At 42.0% G+C, this 13,674-nt stretch overlaps 1 protein-coding gene across 1 annotated transcript in view; it reads right to left on the bottom strand.

Annotated features, from left to right (window-relative positions):
- gab2 (GRB2-associated binding protein 2) overlaps positions 1–13,674 on the bottom strand; it is a 45,533-nt gene continuing 31,859 nt past the window's right edge. Inside the window, exons 3-10 of the mRNA XM_015951295.3 lie at positions 8,143–8,371; positions 4,712–5,307; positions 4,028–4,125; positions 3,622–3,901; positions 3,426–3,516; positions 3,223–3,319; positions 3,015–3,137; positions 1–330 (exon numbers count right to left, since the gene is read on the bottom strand). Of these exons, the coding sequence (XP_015806781.1) occupies positions 187–330; positions 3,015–3,137; positions 3,223–3,319; positions 3,426–3,516; positions 3,622–3,901; positions 4,028–4,125; positions 4,712–5,307; positions 8,143–8,371 (1,658 nt within the window). The 3' untranslated portion in view covers positions 1–186. The remainder of the gene's footprint in view (positions 331–3,014; positions 3,138–3,222; positions 3,320–3,425; positions 3,517–3,621; positions 3,902–4,027; positions 4,126–4,711; positions 5,308–8,142; positions 8,372–13,674) is intronic.

The raw sequence follows: 13,674 nt of genomic DNA, 5'->3' as shown, positions 1-13,674 counted from the left end.
CCTCTATGGCCTGATATCCTGCATGCAAGCAGTGCACTGCAGTACTATTTATCAGAAAACAGGCATAAGATATTTATGGCTTCTTGCCAAGAAAGTCAGGTCCTAAACGAACCTCAGTAATAATTATGGTAGTGATATGGAGCTTAGTTGTGGGCTGTTTTTTGGTCATTTTTGTACAAGTCAGCGTCAGGACTTTACTCCTTTAACAGGTTCAGCTGACTGTCGCACATCTGTCCACTCCTGCATCGTGTTTTGTAGAGCCTGGGTCTTCTCTTTGTCGACCTGAACGTAGTCCACCTTCTCATCAGACGTCACAGAGGAGGTAGAGGGCTGTGGAGGGACCAGAAGGATAGAGATTATATGGAGCGCTGCTCTCATGGTCTGCCTGTATCTGTCTTGTCTATATGTGTGTGTGTGTGTGTAACCTTGGTCAGGTTGTACTGTGGAGTCAAGTTCCTACGCTCTGAAAGGAGCGCTGGCAATAAAATTCTTCTGATTCTTCTGATTCTGATTCTGATATATGTATATATATATATATGTATATGTATATATGTATGTATATATATATATATATACATATATATATATAACAAAGGGGCCCTTATTGTGAAGAGTTACCTAAGTTTTTCAAAAGCTGAGTCATTAAGTAGCAATGTTATATAGGACACCTCATATAAATAATACAGTAAAAAAAACTATAACCTTATTTAGCCACTTTTAATCTTTATTTATGAAATTACAATTACTGACCAACTTGCATTTAAATTCAAAATGCCATTAAATAATTCAACAAACCTACCAAAATAAAAGCAGGGTGAAGAGATTCCTTATTTAAGGTCTCAGAGTTCCTTTAATGATAAGATTGAGAGCCCATTATTAATGTTCCCGTCTGTGTTTGACTTGCACATTGACATGATCCACACTAATCAATTCTTCAATGAGTTTGAGACATTACATAGGGGATCTCTTAGCCTTTGCTATTTTTGGTAGACTAAATCTGTTTTGAAGCTGTCTAAATTAATGGTAAAGAAATATTCAGTCTGAAATTTCCACATTTATAATTGGATTTAGCTCCATCTGTAGTTTTATGTGTTAATATTTAGATTTGATCATGGAATTTAATCTAAATGCGATGAAGTTTGGTTGTTTTAACTTATTAGTTTAAGACCTAGTCCACACGTAGCCGGGTTTTTTAAAAACGAATATCCGCCCCTCCAAAAACGTGCATCCACACCACCACGTTTTAAAAGCAAACTCTGTCCACACGTACCCGGATAAATACGTTGTTAAGGACATGCCAGACCTGTAGGCGGCAGTACTTCCCCCGTTCTTAACCTCGTCCTTCGTCTGTGGTCTTCCGTAAGGAGCAGTAACTCCGTTTGCAAAAACAAACAAGCAAAAAGCGCTTGGACAATTGATGGATCAGGCAGTGACAGAGCGCAGCTCTGAGGGCTTCCATGATGTCGGCTAGTGTAAACACAGGTCGCACACATGATGTCAACATTTTTTGGTCGCGGAAAGTGACGTTGCGGACCTTAAAACTCCGGTTATGTCCGTCCACACGCAGACACCCAAAACGGAGAAAACGCAGATCTTCACTTTGGCCGGAGTTTTTAAAAAGATCCGTTTTCGTGTGAAAAAACTCCGTTTTCGTGTGGATGACAGGCCAAAACGTAGAAAAATATCTACGTTTTGGCAGATCCCCGGCTACGTGTGGACAGGGCCTAAATCAATGCCCTATAGGGAGCCTGAGGCCCTGTCCACACGTAGCTGGGGATCTGCCAAAACGTAGATATTTTTCTACGTTTTGGCCTGTCATCCACACGAAAACGGAGTTTTTTCACACGAAAACGGATCTTTTTAAAAACTCCGGCCAAAGTGAAGATCTGCGTTTTCTCCGTTTTGAGTGTCTGCGTGTGGACGGACAAAACCGGAGTTTTAAGGTCCGCAACGTCACTTTCCGTGACAAAAAAATGCTGACATCACGTGTGTGACCTGTGTTTACACTAGCCGACAGCATGGATGCCCTCAGAGCTGCGCTCGCTTTATCAGTTGTCCAAGCGCTTTCTGCTTGTTTGTTTTTGCAAGCGGAATTACTGCTCCTTGCGGAAGACCACAGACGAAGGATGAGGTTAAGAACGGGGGAAGTACTGCCGCCTACAGGTCTAGCATGTCCACTCCTTAACAACGTATTTATCCGGGTACGTGTGGACAGAGTTTGTTTTTAAAACGTGGTGGTGTGGATGCACGTTTTTGGAGGGGCGGATATTCGTTTTTAAAAAACCCGGCTACGTGTGGACTAGGCCTGAGTCACGCCCATCTGCTTCCGGACCATGGGTCCCCAGTAGAATGAATAAACGCTATTTTCTAATTCCGCTTATGTGCCATGGATTTCACACATGATGTCCGTGAATTAAAAAAAAAAGCATTTTGAGAACATGAAAGCGCATATTTTCGAATGGGGTGAAACGCTATTTTAGGTTTTGTGTGAAAATAAGTCCAGTACTACAAATGCGCTTCATAAAAGTGATGTAATCGAACCAGACATGGAGAAAAACAGGGAAATGGCTGTAAGTTCAGCAAACTTCAAATCCTTCCTTCAGGAGGAAAGAACCTCCATAAATCTGGTCATGTGGTACGTAGCAGCTATGCTAGGGCAGAGGAGATTCTGTGGTGATATCACATATGTGACTTACTGATCTCTGGTGTGTAGTCATGCTAATTACGAACTTTTATAAGCTGATAAATCTCACAGTACGTGACAGGCATGGTTCAATTACTTTTTATTTAAATGGAAGTACAACATATATGTGATCCAGGGCGTAAGGCAAAGCGGATTAGAAGATAGCTCTTTTAGCTCCGTTGACTTGCATTAAATTTTTTTGTTCTTCCGGGGACCCATGAGCCGACTGGAAAGGGAGGAGACTTAGGCTCCATATAGGATTAGGATTCTTGTGAGTACAAAAAGTGCCATAATAAAAAATGGATAAACTAAGTTAAACCTATTTGCTCACTTTTCTATGTGGACTGGGTGAGCCAGGCTGGAAGTCCAGGGCCAAGTAGTCCACGTTCCCACACTTCCGAGGGGCCGGGCTGCTGGTCCCACTCACGACTGGGGAGGTAGATGCTGGATTTTGCTGATGTTAAAAGAAGGTTTCGGTCACACAATGACGTAAACAAGCCAATCAAAAATCCACCTCCCGTCCTCAAACTGGAACTTACCATAGGTACATAATTCTCCTCGCTGTCTGCTGAGTCGGTGCTGGTGATGCTTTGAGTGGAGATGGGTCGACAGTGCTGGGAGGAGTTAATCGCAGGCCTAAGGAAAAACGCAAAAGACTGTGAGAAACATCAGAAAAATGCTGTAACAATTATGTGTGAGTAACGTTGGGAAATCTGTGACAAGTGTCTGGTTAAAAGCTCACATGGGCCGAGTCCATGACATGGTGACGGGGCTCTTATACGGCAGCTCGTCAATGATCCCATTGTTCTTCAAATCGAGAGGCGTTGGCTTTGCTGGAGAAAATCAGACCAGACATCTTTAACCAAACAATCCACAGAAAAAAAATAAAACTCTAGAAATCAACAATTAAATGAAAAGTTAAGTGTCTAAACGCTCACATTTCCTGTTAGGTTTGAGGTTGCGGTTGATTGGAGGTGGTGTTACATCGCTGAGACGACCGGGCCGGTGACACAAGGAGGCACTGCTCCCCTTGCGGGCAGGTAATGTTGCAGAGAACCCTGGGAAATCAAAGTGATGTGGCCCGGGGCTCATGGGAATGTAGATATTCTTAGGACTGTCGGCCTGGGCAGCACTGAGCGGCGAGGAACCAGGATTCATGGGCACGTAGTTGTCTTCGGAGTTACCGCTGTCTGAGCGAGTCAGAGGGGTGTGGGCCCTCTGATGTCAAAACACACACAAGTCACATGACTCTCTGTGCTCAATAATGTAAACAAACTGAGAAAATCCAAACAGAATCTTGGTTTTCATCTGTTTCCACAGATTTGAATGGCCATTCCTACCCACCAGGTATGAGCTGAACCCATCGTTGACCGACTCCACAGACTGGCCTGAGTTGTTGAAATGAAACAGTCGATGGTGGTTGTTGATTTCAAAGGAGGAACCTGTGATGGTTGAAAAGGAAGGACGATATTTCTTACCAAGCCATAAATTACATCAGCTTCCAAGACAAATACCACAGATGGATCAAAAATAGTGTAAAGCAGAAGACCTTCTGTGAACATGGAAAGTAAAGAGAACATTTTAGTTCTTTGCTCTAATTATTTCATTGTCTTATTAACAATCCCAAATCGATTCTTCTCCCTGACAATGCAACAATTATCAAACACTAGGAGGCAACGCATTGTGCCTGCGAGTGCCTTTTTTTAAAAACTGCCCATCAGTCTGAAGCGAGGCATTCTGGATCAGGCTGTATGACTTGAATTTCATTAGTGCCTCAACCCAGCAGTGTCCGCTACACTGAGCTCTTTGTTTCTGCTCAGCTTCTTGACTAAAATCAGCAAAACAAGAGATAAAAGAGGGAGAGAAAGGAGGAAAAGGAGGTGCAAAGTCACCGCAGCACAACAGTAGGATGGGGCTGATCGTGACAGGGCTGCATTTGAAATCAGGAAATGAGGGAATATTGTGATGTTTAAAAACATCTGGTTGTTGAGATTGGTTAAAAAACACAGCTGCTGCAAGTGGACCTACCTCTGTGCAGCCTGATGTTCTCAACAGCGGGGAGGGTATTCCTGCGAGGGATGACTGACACTGCAGGCGCCGTGTCTCCATTCTGACTTCCAATGGATTGGGGACTCCCCCACTGCCCTTCAGACCCCTGGCTAGGTTTAGGGGGCCTGGGAGGAGGGGCGCAGGACGACTCTGAGCTGGAGGGTGTCAAGGAATTGTGATTCTTGTCAAATGTTCGAGGGATCTGATAGAAGGAGCCAGGCGTCGTTGGAAGGTCATAATTGTCAGGCGATCGCTCGTTCCCGTGGATCCTCGCAAGGGTGTTGCAAGGGGTCTTGAAGGTGTACACCTCCTCATTATCAAAATCACCATCGCCCAGATTGCTGTGAGATGGCGCCTCGGAGCTGTAACCCCGTGGGAACACATAGCAGGCCTCCTGGAGGGAGTCGTCGTGCACAGATAGGTGATGCTTCCCAGGTTTGGGAAGGCTGTAGAACCCATGTGGCTGAGCACCCGTGCCGTTTACAAAGTGTGAAAATCCATAAGAAAGCTTCTGCACTGGAGAGTCGTTCCCCAACAACACGTTGCTTCGTATGGACTGGGAGAAACTGGCACTCCTGCAACAAAGACACACTCAGATCAGAAGAGTTTCCTGAATTATTGGTGTCACTATCTAAATGACCACTAGATGGTGCCATAGCACCTCCTCTTTTCCTCTAGTTCTTGGCACATATTTAAACTCCACCATAAATCTCGATCTAACGCCTGAGCAGAATGAATTTTAGTATTTTGTATGATCTTCCTGAGAGCTTTTCCTCTTTATCACATTCTACACACAATGACAAGGAGAAGGGCGTTCGTGTTAACAAAAGCAAATGCTACAGCTTTCCCAGAGTTTCTCAGCCTCTGTCAGGCTCCCAGAGGACATGCCTCATTTGCTCTCTCCTTTACAAGGCTTGACCTTGAGTACCAACAAGCGCAGCCCTTACAGCTCAAATATTTCTGGACAGTTAGTTGAGCAATAGCCCAATTTAGTTGGCCAATGCAAATGCTTGGTGTTTTTCAAACCCATCTCTGCTAAAAACGCGTGAAAATGAGTTTTATAGCATCTTTCTTATGTAAAATCTGCACAACAAATGCAACATACTATATAAACAACTTGCTTTTTTGTGTCAAATTGCACACAGCGCTTCGCTGATTTGTATTTCATTTTGTCTCTCATTGATTTTAGCCATTGAACAATTTTTCATCTGTGGCTGAGAGGGAGCTTTTCCCATGAATTATTTCAGATCACTGGTCATCAGATTCATGGAGTTCTACCCTGACATGAATCATACCCCGTCACCAGATGCCCGTCTTAATTAGCCAGCTCATGAAGCAGAAGCTCAGGATGGAAATGTTTTACATAAAGCTGTTGAGATGGATGAGGCGGTTTGATTTTCTGGGTTACGCAAAGTCCCAACGCAGCAGATTTATCACATGGCTGTGAGCACAGCTCCACCTTGGGTGAGTTTAAACCTATAGCAGAGATGAATTGCTGCCTCAACATCATTGATCATCCGCCGAGCAGGCGATCTGCAGAATGGCATCGTTATCACGGCTGACTTTAGATTCTAAGATGGCGAGAGAGCTGACGGCGAGATCTGAGAAATGAAAATATTTTGTTCCGTTTTGTTCCTGAGTTCTGTGCGTAAAGGCTGGTCTAAAGTATCTTCACATCTGAACATCTGATCAAAGTTAAAACGATGCAGCTAGTCCTGAGCAGTGGGTTAGGGTTAGTTAGGAATAGTGTGTGGCTGTCAGTGTTGGGAACGTTACTCTTAAAAAGTAATTAGTTATAGTTACTGATTACTTTGTCAAAAAAGTAACTCAGTTACTAACTGAGTTACGAGATTATAAAAGTAACTAATTATCAAGAAAAATAACTACTTAGTTACTTTTTTCATTAAATAATGCAAGAAAAATGGGTTCTCCTCTTAAATAAACTTAATTTACTATAAATTACTACAATAGTGAAATATAAATGACTAATGACTGGAACATAATAAAATGTATGTGAAAATGTTTTTCATAAACCTGAATAATTTAAATAAATAAGCACTTAACAGGAGGAACTACTAACAGGAACATTACACTAATCTAGACTATATTTAACAAGACCCCAATCAGCTAAAATTTAAAATTGTAAATAGAAACACCTGTAAAGGTTCCTGAACCTTTAAATTGTCTCGTTAAATTACAGAAATAAATGTTATTTTGCACAGTACTTTAATTTTTCCAGCTTAACATAATTGTGTTTTTAGCAGCATTTCTGTTGCTGCTAATCTAGTTATGGTTAAATAAATAAATAAAAATCCCTTAAAATGACACTAGAAGAGGCACAAATCTAATGGAGGACTTACAAGTACTAACTTGGGTCAGACCCAACCACAGCAGAGCTGAAACTGGGTGGTAAACACACACAGGTAGTTCTAATAACACCTGAGCTCCATGACGTCTGAGACTGGTGCATCAGTGTTACAGCGGGACTAAACACATGATCAGGAACAGGTTACAGCTGGATGATCTAGGAAGGTAGAAGATCAGGACGTCTGAGCGGTGAACAGGTGAGCGGACCTTCGAGACGTCCCGCTGCCACGCTAAGAAGGGCACGGCTGCAGATCCACACCTGCAGCTGTGGAGTTTTCATCACGTCTTCCTCGTTCTTGATGCGCTTGGATGAAAACATCTGCCTCTTTAGCTCCTGATCAGCTGATGACAGCTTCAACACACCACGCTGCTTAATGAACGCTTTTTCTTTTGATAAAAGAAGACGGTAATTAATTAGTTTGCTCATCACTGAAAAAATATGTTTTTTAGTAACGCGGTTATTTTAAACGGCGTTATTCCCATCACTGCTCTGTTAGGTCTACAGCAGGCAGTGACTGAGACACTGAGGGTCTCCGCCCACCTGGCCAATCATCATCGTGTTTGTAAGTGTGTTACCGACACCTCTCTCTCCCTGGCTGCAGCTGAAATGTGGCGGTCAGAAAGCCTCACACTGCTGCTCAAGGTTCGACAAGCACATAGTAACGCACGACCTTCAATCCCCAGTAACAGTAATGGCGTTGCAACAGTGGGAAAAGTAATTAATTAGATTATTCCGTTACCTAAAAAAGAACGCCGTTAGTAACGTCGTTCCTCCCAACACTGGTCCTGAGTACTTAATGGCAATATCTGATTTGCAACATTCTCACCGTAATTGAATTTCTAGTAAGGACTTTGCCTATGACTTTAGAGTAATGAATTCAGTTTGCCATCTTCCCACGATGCTTTGTCACTTGCACACACTCAACAGTAGTTTTAACCCTTAGGGGGTGGTGAGCTGAGGAAGTGATGTAAACCTGGATGTTGACCTGCAGTAACAGAAAACAGGAAACTGACACAGGACGTCTGAGGGTCGCGACTTTTACCGTGCACTCTCCGCCTTCCTGCTCATGCACTGGTGGAGGAGGAGGTAGTCCTGAGGTGCGCTGTTGGACAGGGAGCCGTGGTGCGAGTGGCGCACAGGCACATCGAAGGTGAAGAGCACCGGCTGGCTGGAGTGGATGGGCACTGATGGTTTACGTTCTCCGCTCACAGGAGCCACCAGGCCAGAGACATCTGCCCCAACGGAGCGAGGCATATGGTGCAATCGATTCTCTGCAGACATAAGACATTGGAGGAATTGATCAGTTACAACAAATGTTTTGTTTTCTCAATTTTTTTCTGTTTTGTAGTGAGAACTGTTAAAAATAACCAGTCAACTTATAACCCCTTAAAAAATCTGTAGGCTGTCATGAGCTTTGAAGTAATAAGGTCACTTCTGAGGGTTTAGGGTCTTGTAGTCATTACCCTTTAGTCTGCACTGTGATCGATACAAGAGAATGATCTGTCTCGGGGGTGGGGGGTGGGGAGGGTGGGGGTGGGGGGGGTTGGGGACAGAAAACGGCATCCTCCTGCATTTAGAGCAGCAGAGAGCTTGTGGTTGATCAGCACATGATCCAAGCCATCCCTTTGAGCCAGGGTGATTGTATTTGTTTGATTTTTTTGCGCCGACCATTGTTTTGCAGAGTAGGGCGGTGTGAACAATGCAGAGCTATGGTCTTACTGTCTCTGTGTGACATCCCTCAATTTTTCCAGCAACGACAAAGAAAAGACAAATCTGAGATGAGGATGTTGGAAATGGACTGGCAGGAGGCCAAAACAAGGAGGTGCTCAGTGAGCAGAGAGTGGGGCGGTCTACTGATCTATCGACCTATGGTGCTGTGTGCAACAGTAGCTGAGAGAGACGAGGGAACGATTTGGGGGGAAAAAAATGAAGCTAATTTCTCTCTTTTGCTGTTTGGTAAATGCAAGGACTGTAGGGGAAAGTCAACAGAATGTTCTGAAGTTCTGATTATCTTGTTGGATTGAATGTGGAAAAAAAACCAGGGAACATGTACAGTACGAATTTCGGAGTCACAGTCTGTAACTAAAATAATTTTATAAAATAAGCTCTGATTCATCACCCTGCCGCTTAGAGAAAGGTTGGAGCTGGAAAAACACAAATGTGTTGCATGGACATGTACGTACGTGTGGGGCAGTTGGAAGGCCTGGATCGTGGAGTCCAGTTGGCTGAATGAGGCCACATTCATGCCTGAGGGGGGGAAAGCCTCTGCTATGAGGTCTACAGGCCAGTGGACACCAGTGAGATGCCCCGACCCACAGCAACACGAACAGGGACTCCCCCCCCCTCCTCAGTGATCCTCAATTACACCATTGTTCTGAGTGATTCCATTCTCCCTGGGCTGGTTAGGCTCCATCTCCTTTCTCCACAAAAAGCTTTGCAAAAGCTTTCATCTAGTGTGCTGAGTACTAGCCCCTCTAATATGGGTAGATATATTGATTTGTTGTCAAAAAAGGTCTGCTGCCCCACCCTTGTTATGGAGAGCTGCTATGCAAAACACAAACTAGGGTTATAATGAAGCAGAAAGAATGGTCTACTAAATACATAAATGTAAGGGTTCTGTGGTGTTTTTTTTTATCAGTTTGTAAAATTGTGTCAGAAATGAAGCAAGATGAAAGATTCATATCACGTCTGCTGATGAAACATGTCTCATCAATGACGGTTATGGGTCTGATGTATGTTGCCAATGGAGGACAATTCCAAAGACTCTGCTCCGAAAAAAGCAGAAAAATAAAAACGATGGCCCACTCTCAAAAAAACTTCACGTAATATCCCTCTATACTCACTAGAAGCACTCAGTGGTGAGATGTAGTGGTTCAAAAGTAAAATGTTAAGATGAGCAGTGGTGCCCTGAGAAATTATTCATGGGGGGCCAGGGAAAATGTTGGGGTGGCACACCAAGTTTAGCCTGTGGCTGTGCATTGCATTGCTCCTTCATTCTTTTTCACTAAAAATCAAAATGCATCAAATGCATTTACCTGCAATTTGACGAAAAAACATTTCATAATTAAAATTTCAGATTTTTTTTTATTTTTAGAAATTTTTATTAGTTTAAAGCATGTTACTGTTTTCAAAAAACATGGAGATTTATTATTGTTTTGAAAATGATGAGCAGCAGCAACTTATATACTTAGCTTTTTTAAAATTGTTTAAAGCTGCAATGGCAAATTTAGAAAACAAATTGGCTTTAAACATTTTTTCATGCCTTCTAACAATGTTCTGACATAATATAACTATAATTATTAAGATTAATAAAGTAGTTCTCTCGTGTTTGTCTGAAAACTTCCACCAATAACAGGTTTCGGACCAAAAGTAACTATTGGACCTTCTGGTTGTCCTCTTGCTGAACCACTGCACTTCCGCACTTCCCTGGGTCCTCCATTTATTACGCACTAGCGTTGCTTAGCAACACAACACCGCTGGTGTGAGAGGTTCTCCACTCAATAATATCAGAGAAAGAGAACCAGCCAGCTGCTTCCAATTCAACTTTAGGACAAACTACTAGAGTCTCAAAAAGAAAAACACAATTTGAAGGCACAGACAACAAAGACGTTTGGACCTAGAAAACAGCAACTGGTGTTTAGCACCATTTCGTTCACTCTGGCAATGTGGGGTTCCAGCAGAAGTTTCTCAGGAAAGATACCCGAGAAATTGTGATCGTGTTTGCATTCCAAACCTAGCTTGATCTGTAGATTTGCTGTAGCGGTTTTAAATTACTTGTTTTTTTTTTTACTCATTATTTATATATTTTATAGGGTTTCACATCTATGTCTTGATCAAAAATTAAGTATTTATGGTTTGTGTAAACATGGATATGATTTATTAAAAAGAGGGGTTCTTCCCTGGGGCCCAGCAATTTTCTAGTGAGGGGGGCTTTGCCCTCCCTGGTCACCCACTGGGGGTGCCACTGTTTATAAGGATGGATCCAGAAAAAATAAACTGCATGAGCAACATGCCATCAGCAGGAGCAGATTGGATTTAATCACCTCAAAATATAAACGTATACCAAGGTGTCTTAATTAAAAAGCACTTTTTTAAATCACCATTTCTCCATCACGAAGTGATCAAACAACACAAAGTGGTGTATCAAAAGAAGCCCTTTCATTGGTGAGTGAGATCCAACTACTCTGGGTCAAAGAGCTCCAAAGTTCATGAGCAATTTTCCAATTGGGCTCTATAATACATCACCTTCTGTCTCATTGGCTCTGTGGCCATAATCTAATAAAAGCTAGCTGCTGGTCTCACAGGGCCAAAATTAGAACTATGCTGCATCACTCATGACAAGAACGTCTTTGTCGGGCGCTCATTTCCTCCCAGTCTGGCCAGGATTAGATGAGAACATACCCTAATTTGATCTCAAATTAGACATAAAAATAGAAATCGTCTTCTAACCATTTGATAAGAAAATAAAGTTTTTTTTTTATTTTGTTTTTGTCGTCAGCCCAGTGCTGACATCACTTAAAAATTCTATCAAGGATGATAACAGAAGGCACACTCTGTCCAGCTGCCTTTAAATTTGGGTTCTACCAAATGCAATTTTCTTAATGGATCCTTAATAGGTTGCTCTTAAATGTATAACCCTATGACTCAAACAGCTACAACGAGAGCTGCTAATTAACCTCACTTCTGTATGGCTCTTTTAGGGTGGCCTGATATTGAGGGGGGCTCTCTGGGGACACAAGGGTGATGCAATTGACTTAAAGAATCTTTACTATAATGAAAGAGATTTTAACATTAGTTGTTTTTTGTTCCTGTGCCCTACTACCACCACGTCTCTCCCCCGCCTCTCCCCGGCCTGCAGCATCACGTGACCACCACCACTTTATGGAGCTAGGATTGGGACAATATTCAGCGTAACTTGTACCAAGTTTTGTAACTTTGAACATGTTTCATCACATGTAACTTTGGATTCGTAACTTGTTACTTTAGTTTTCTAACTTGTAATTCTCAATTCGTACTTGTATTTCTTGTTTTGTAACAGGAAATTTTCATTTTGTACATGTATTTTTTATTTTGTAAAATCAAACTTTTATTTTGTACATTTATTACTCATTTTGTAACATCAAACATTCATTCAGAAACATGAAACTTTCGTTTTGTAACTAGCAGACTTCCAAATTGAAAAAATCAAGGTACAAGTTTGAAATCAAAACTCTCAAAACACACATTTCATTCTACAGGTACAAACCTCAAATCTACAGTGTTACGAATCTTTTTGTCTCGATTCTAGCGTCAGTGGGAGGAACTTGGGTGGGACCAATGAGAGCACGAGTCTTAGCTACCAATCACATTTCTCAAATTCCTGTCCAATCATTGGGAGAGGAGGGCAGAGTTCTGTCAGAGCTGTAGAGAGAGTTACGACACGGAATGCGGGAGTCACGTGGTTCATGTAGCTTCGAATAGTTCCACACGGCCCCCGCTGCTGCATTGACTGCAGTTCATTTTCGGTGTTTCGGAAGGATTTTCTCTGGTAAGTTGATGAAATATCATCATTTTGTTGCATTGTGAAGCGTTAGCTAACCGCTTCGCACCAAAATAAGTCCACGATGATATTTTATGTTGCCAGTTTTAGCTAGATAACCTTTAATGAGGTAACTATGTGCAGCTTGTTGGTTGTGAGCAGGAGGACGAGCTGTAGACGGGTTTATTTCAGCTTGTTTGATTCTACGTTTTAAAAATATTCCCTCCAGTTTGAAATAGGTTATAAACTTTTTACATTATTAGTTTTATTTGGGATTTTTTGTACAATACGTTGCTGGTTGCTGTATCAACATGAACATGCATCAGAAATGGAAGCACAAATGGAGAGACCAATAATAAAGAAAATGTGATTGTGAAGACAAGTAATTATTTAATATTTTTCAGTTAATAACACTGACTGCAACAAACTGCTGAAGCATGAGACAAACAGGATTAAGAACGTAAGAAGATATGTTCTGTTTTGTGGACTCAAGTAATAAGAATAAAATTACGATATTTCAAGAATAGTAGTCGAACAATAACTTTTGAAAATTAGATATTTTCCATAAAACTGCTCATTTCCACTTGCTTTATAATATTAGCATTTCCAATTTAGTTATTAAGGAATAACAACAAATAAGAATTAACAATAACACAATTATCAATAAATAAATGTCAAAGAGTTACTAAAACAAAGATCTTAGGTAACCATTAAAGGTTAAATTGTGTTGTGTCCATCTTCATGTTTTCATAGTGGCTGAGCGGAGAGCTGACCAGGAACAACGGTGGTGGCAAATCCCAGTTTGGTCTGTGATGGAGTGATAAACGCCTGGAGTGATTGCCATCTCATCCACAGTAAGCACACACTCTCTTTCCATCTCTGTCAGATTTTTAACCTTCAAACTGAGCATGTCACACACCTCTCCTAACACACCTGGTTCCAGTTAATGGGCTGCACTTGTCTTTGCAGGGTTCTAACATCAGGCAGAGGGATACTCGTGTCCTGAAGAAACCTGCAGCCTGTTGAACCCACTGAAAAACAGAGCTGTACGGCCTT

This window comes from Nothobranchius furzeri, chromosome 13 (genome assembly GCF_043380555.1).
Source record: "Nothobranchius furzeri strain GRZ-AD chromosome 13, NfurGRZ-RIMD1, whole genome shotgun sequence".
In the NCBI taxonomy this organism is placed as follows: domain Eukaryota; kingdom Metazoa; phylum Chordata; class Actinopteri; order Cyprinodontiformes; family Nothobranchiidae; genus Nothobranchius; species Nothobranchius furzeri.
The sequence above is the reverse complement of the archived record's forward strand: the minus strand, read 5'-3'. Positions and strand labels throughout refer to the sequence as shown.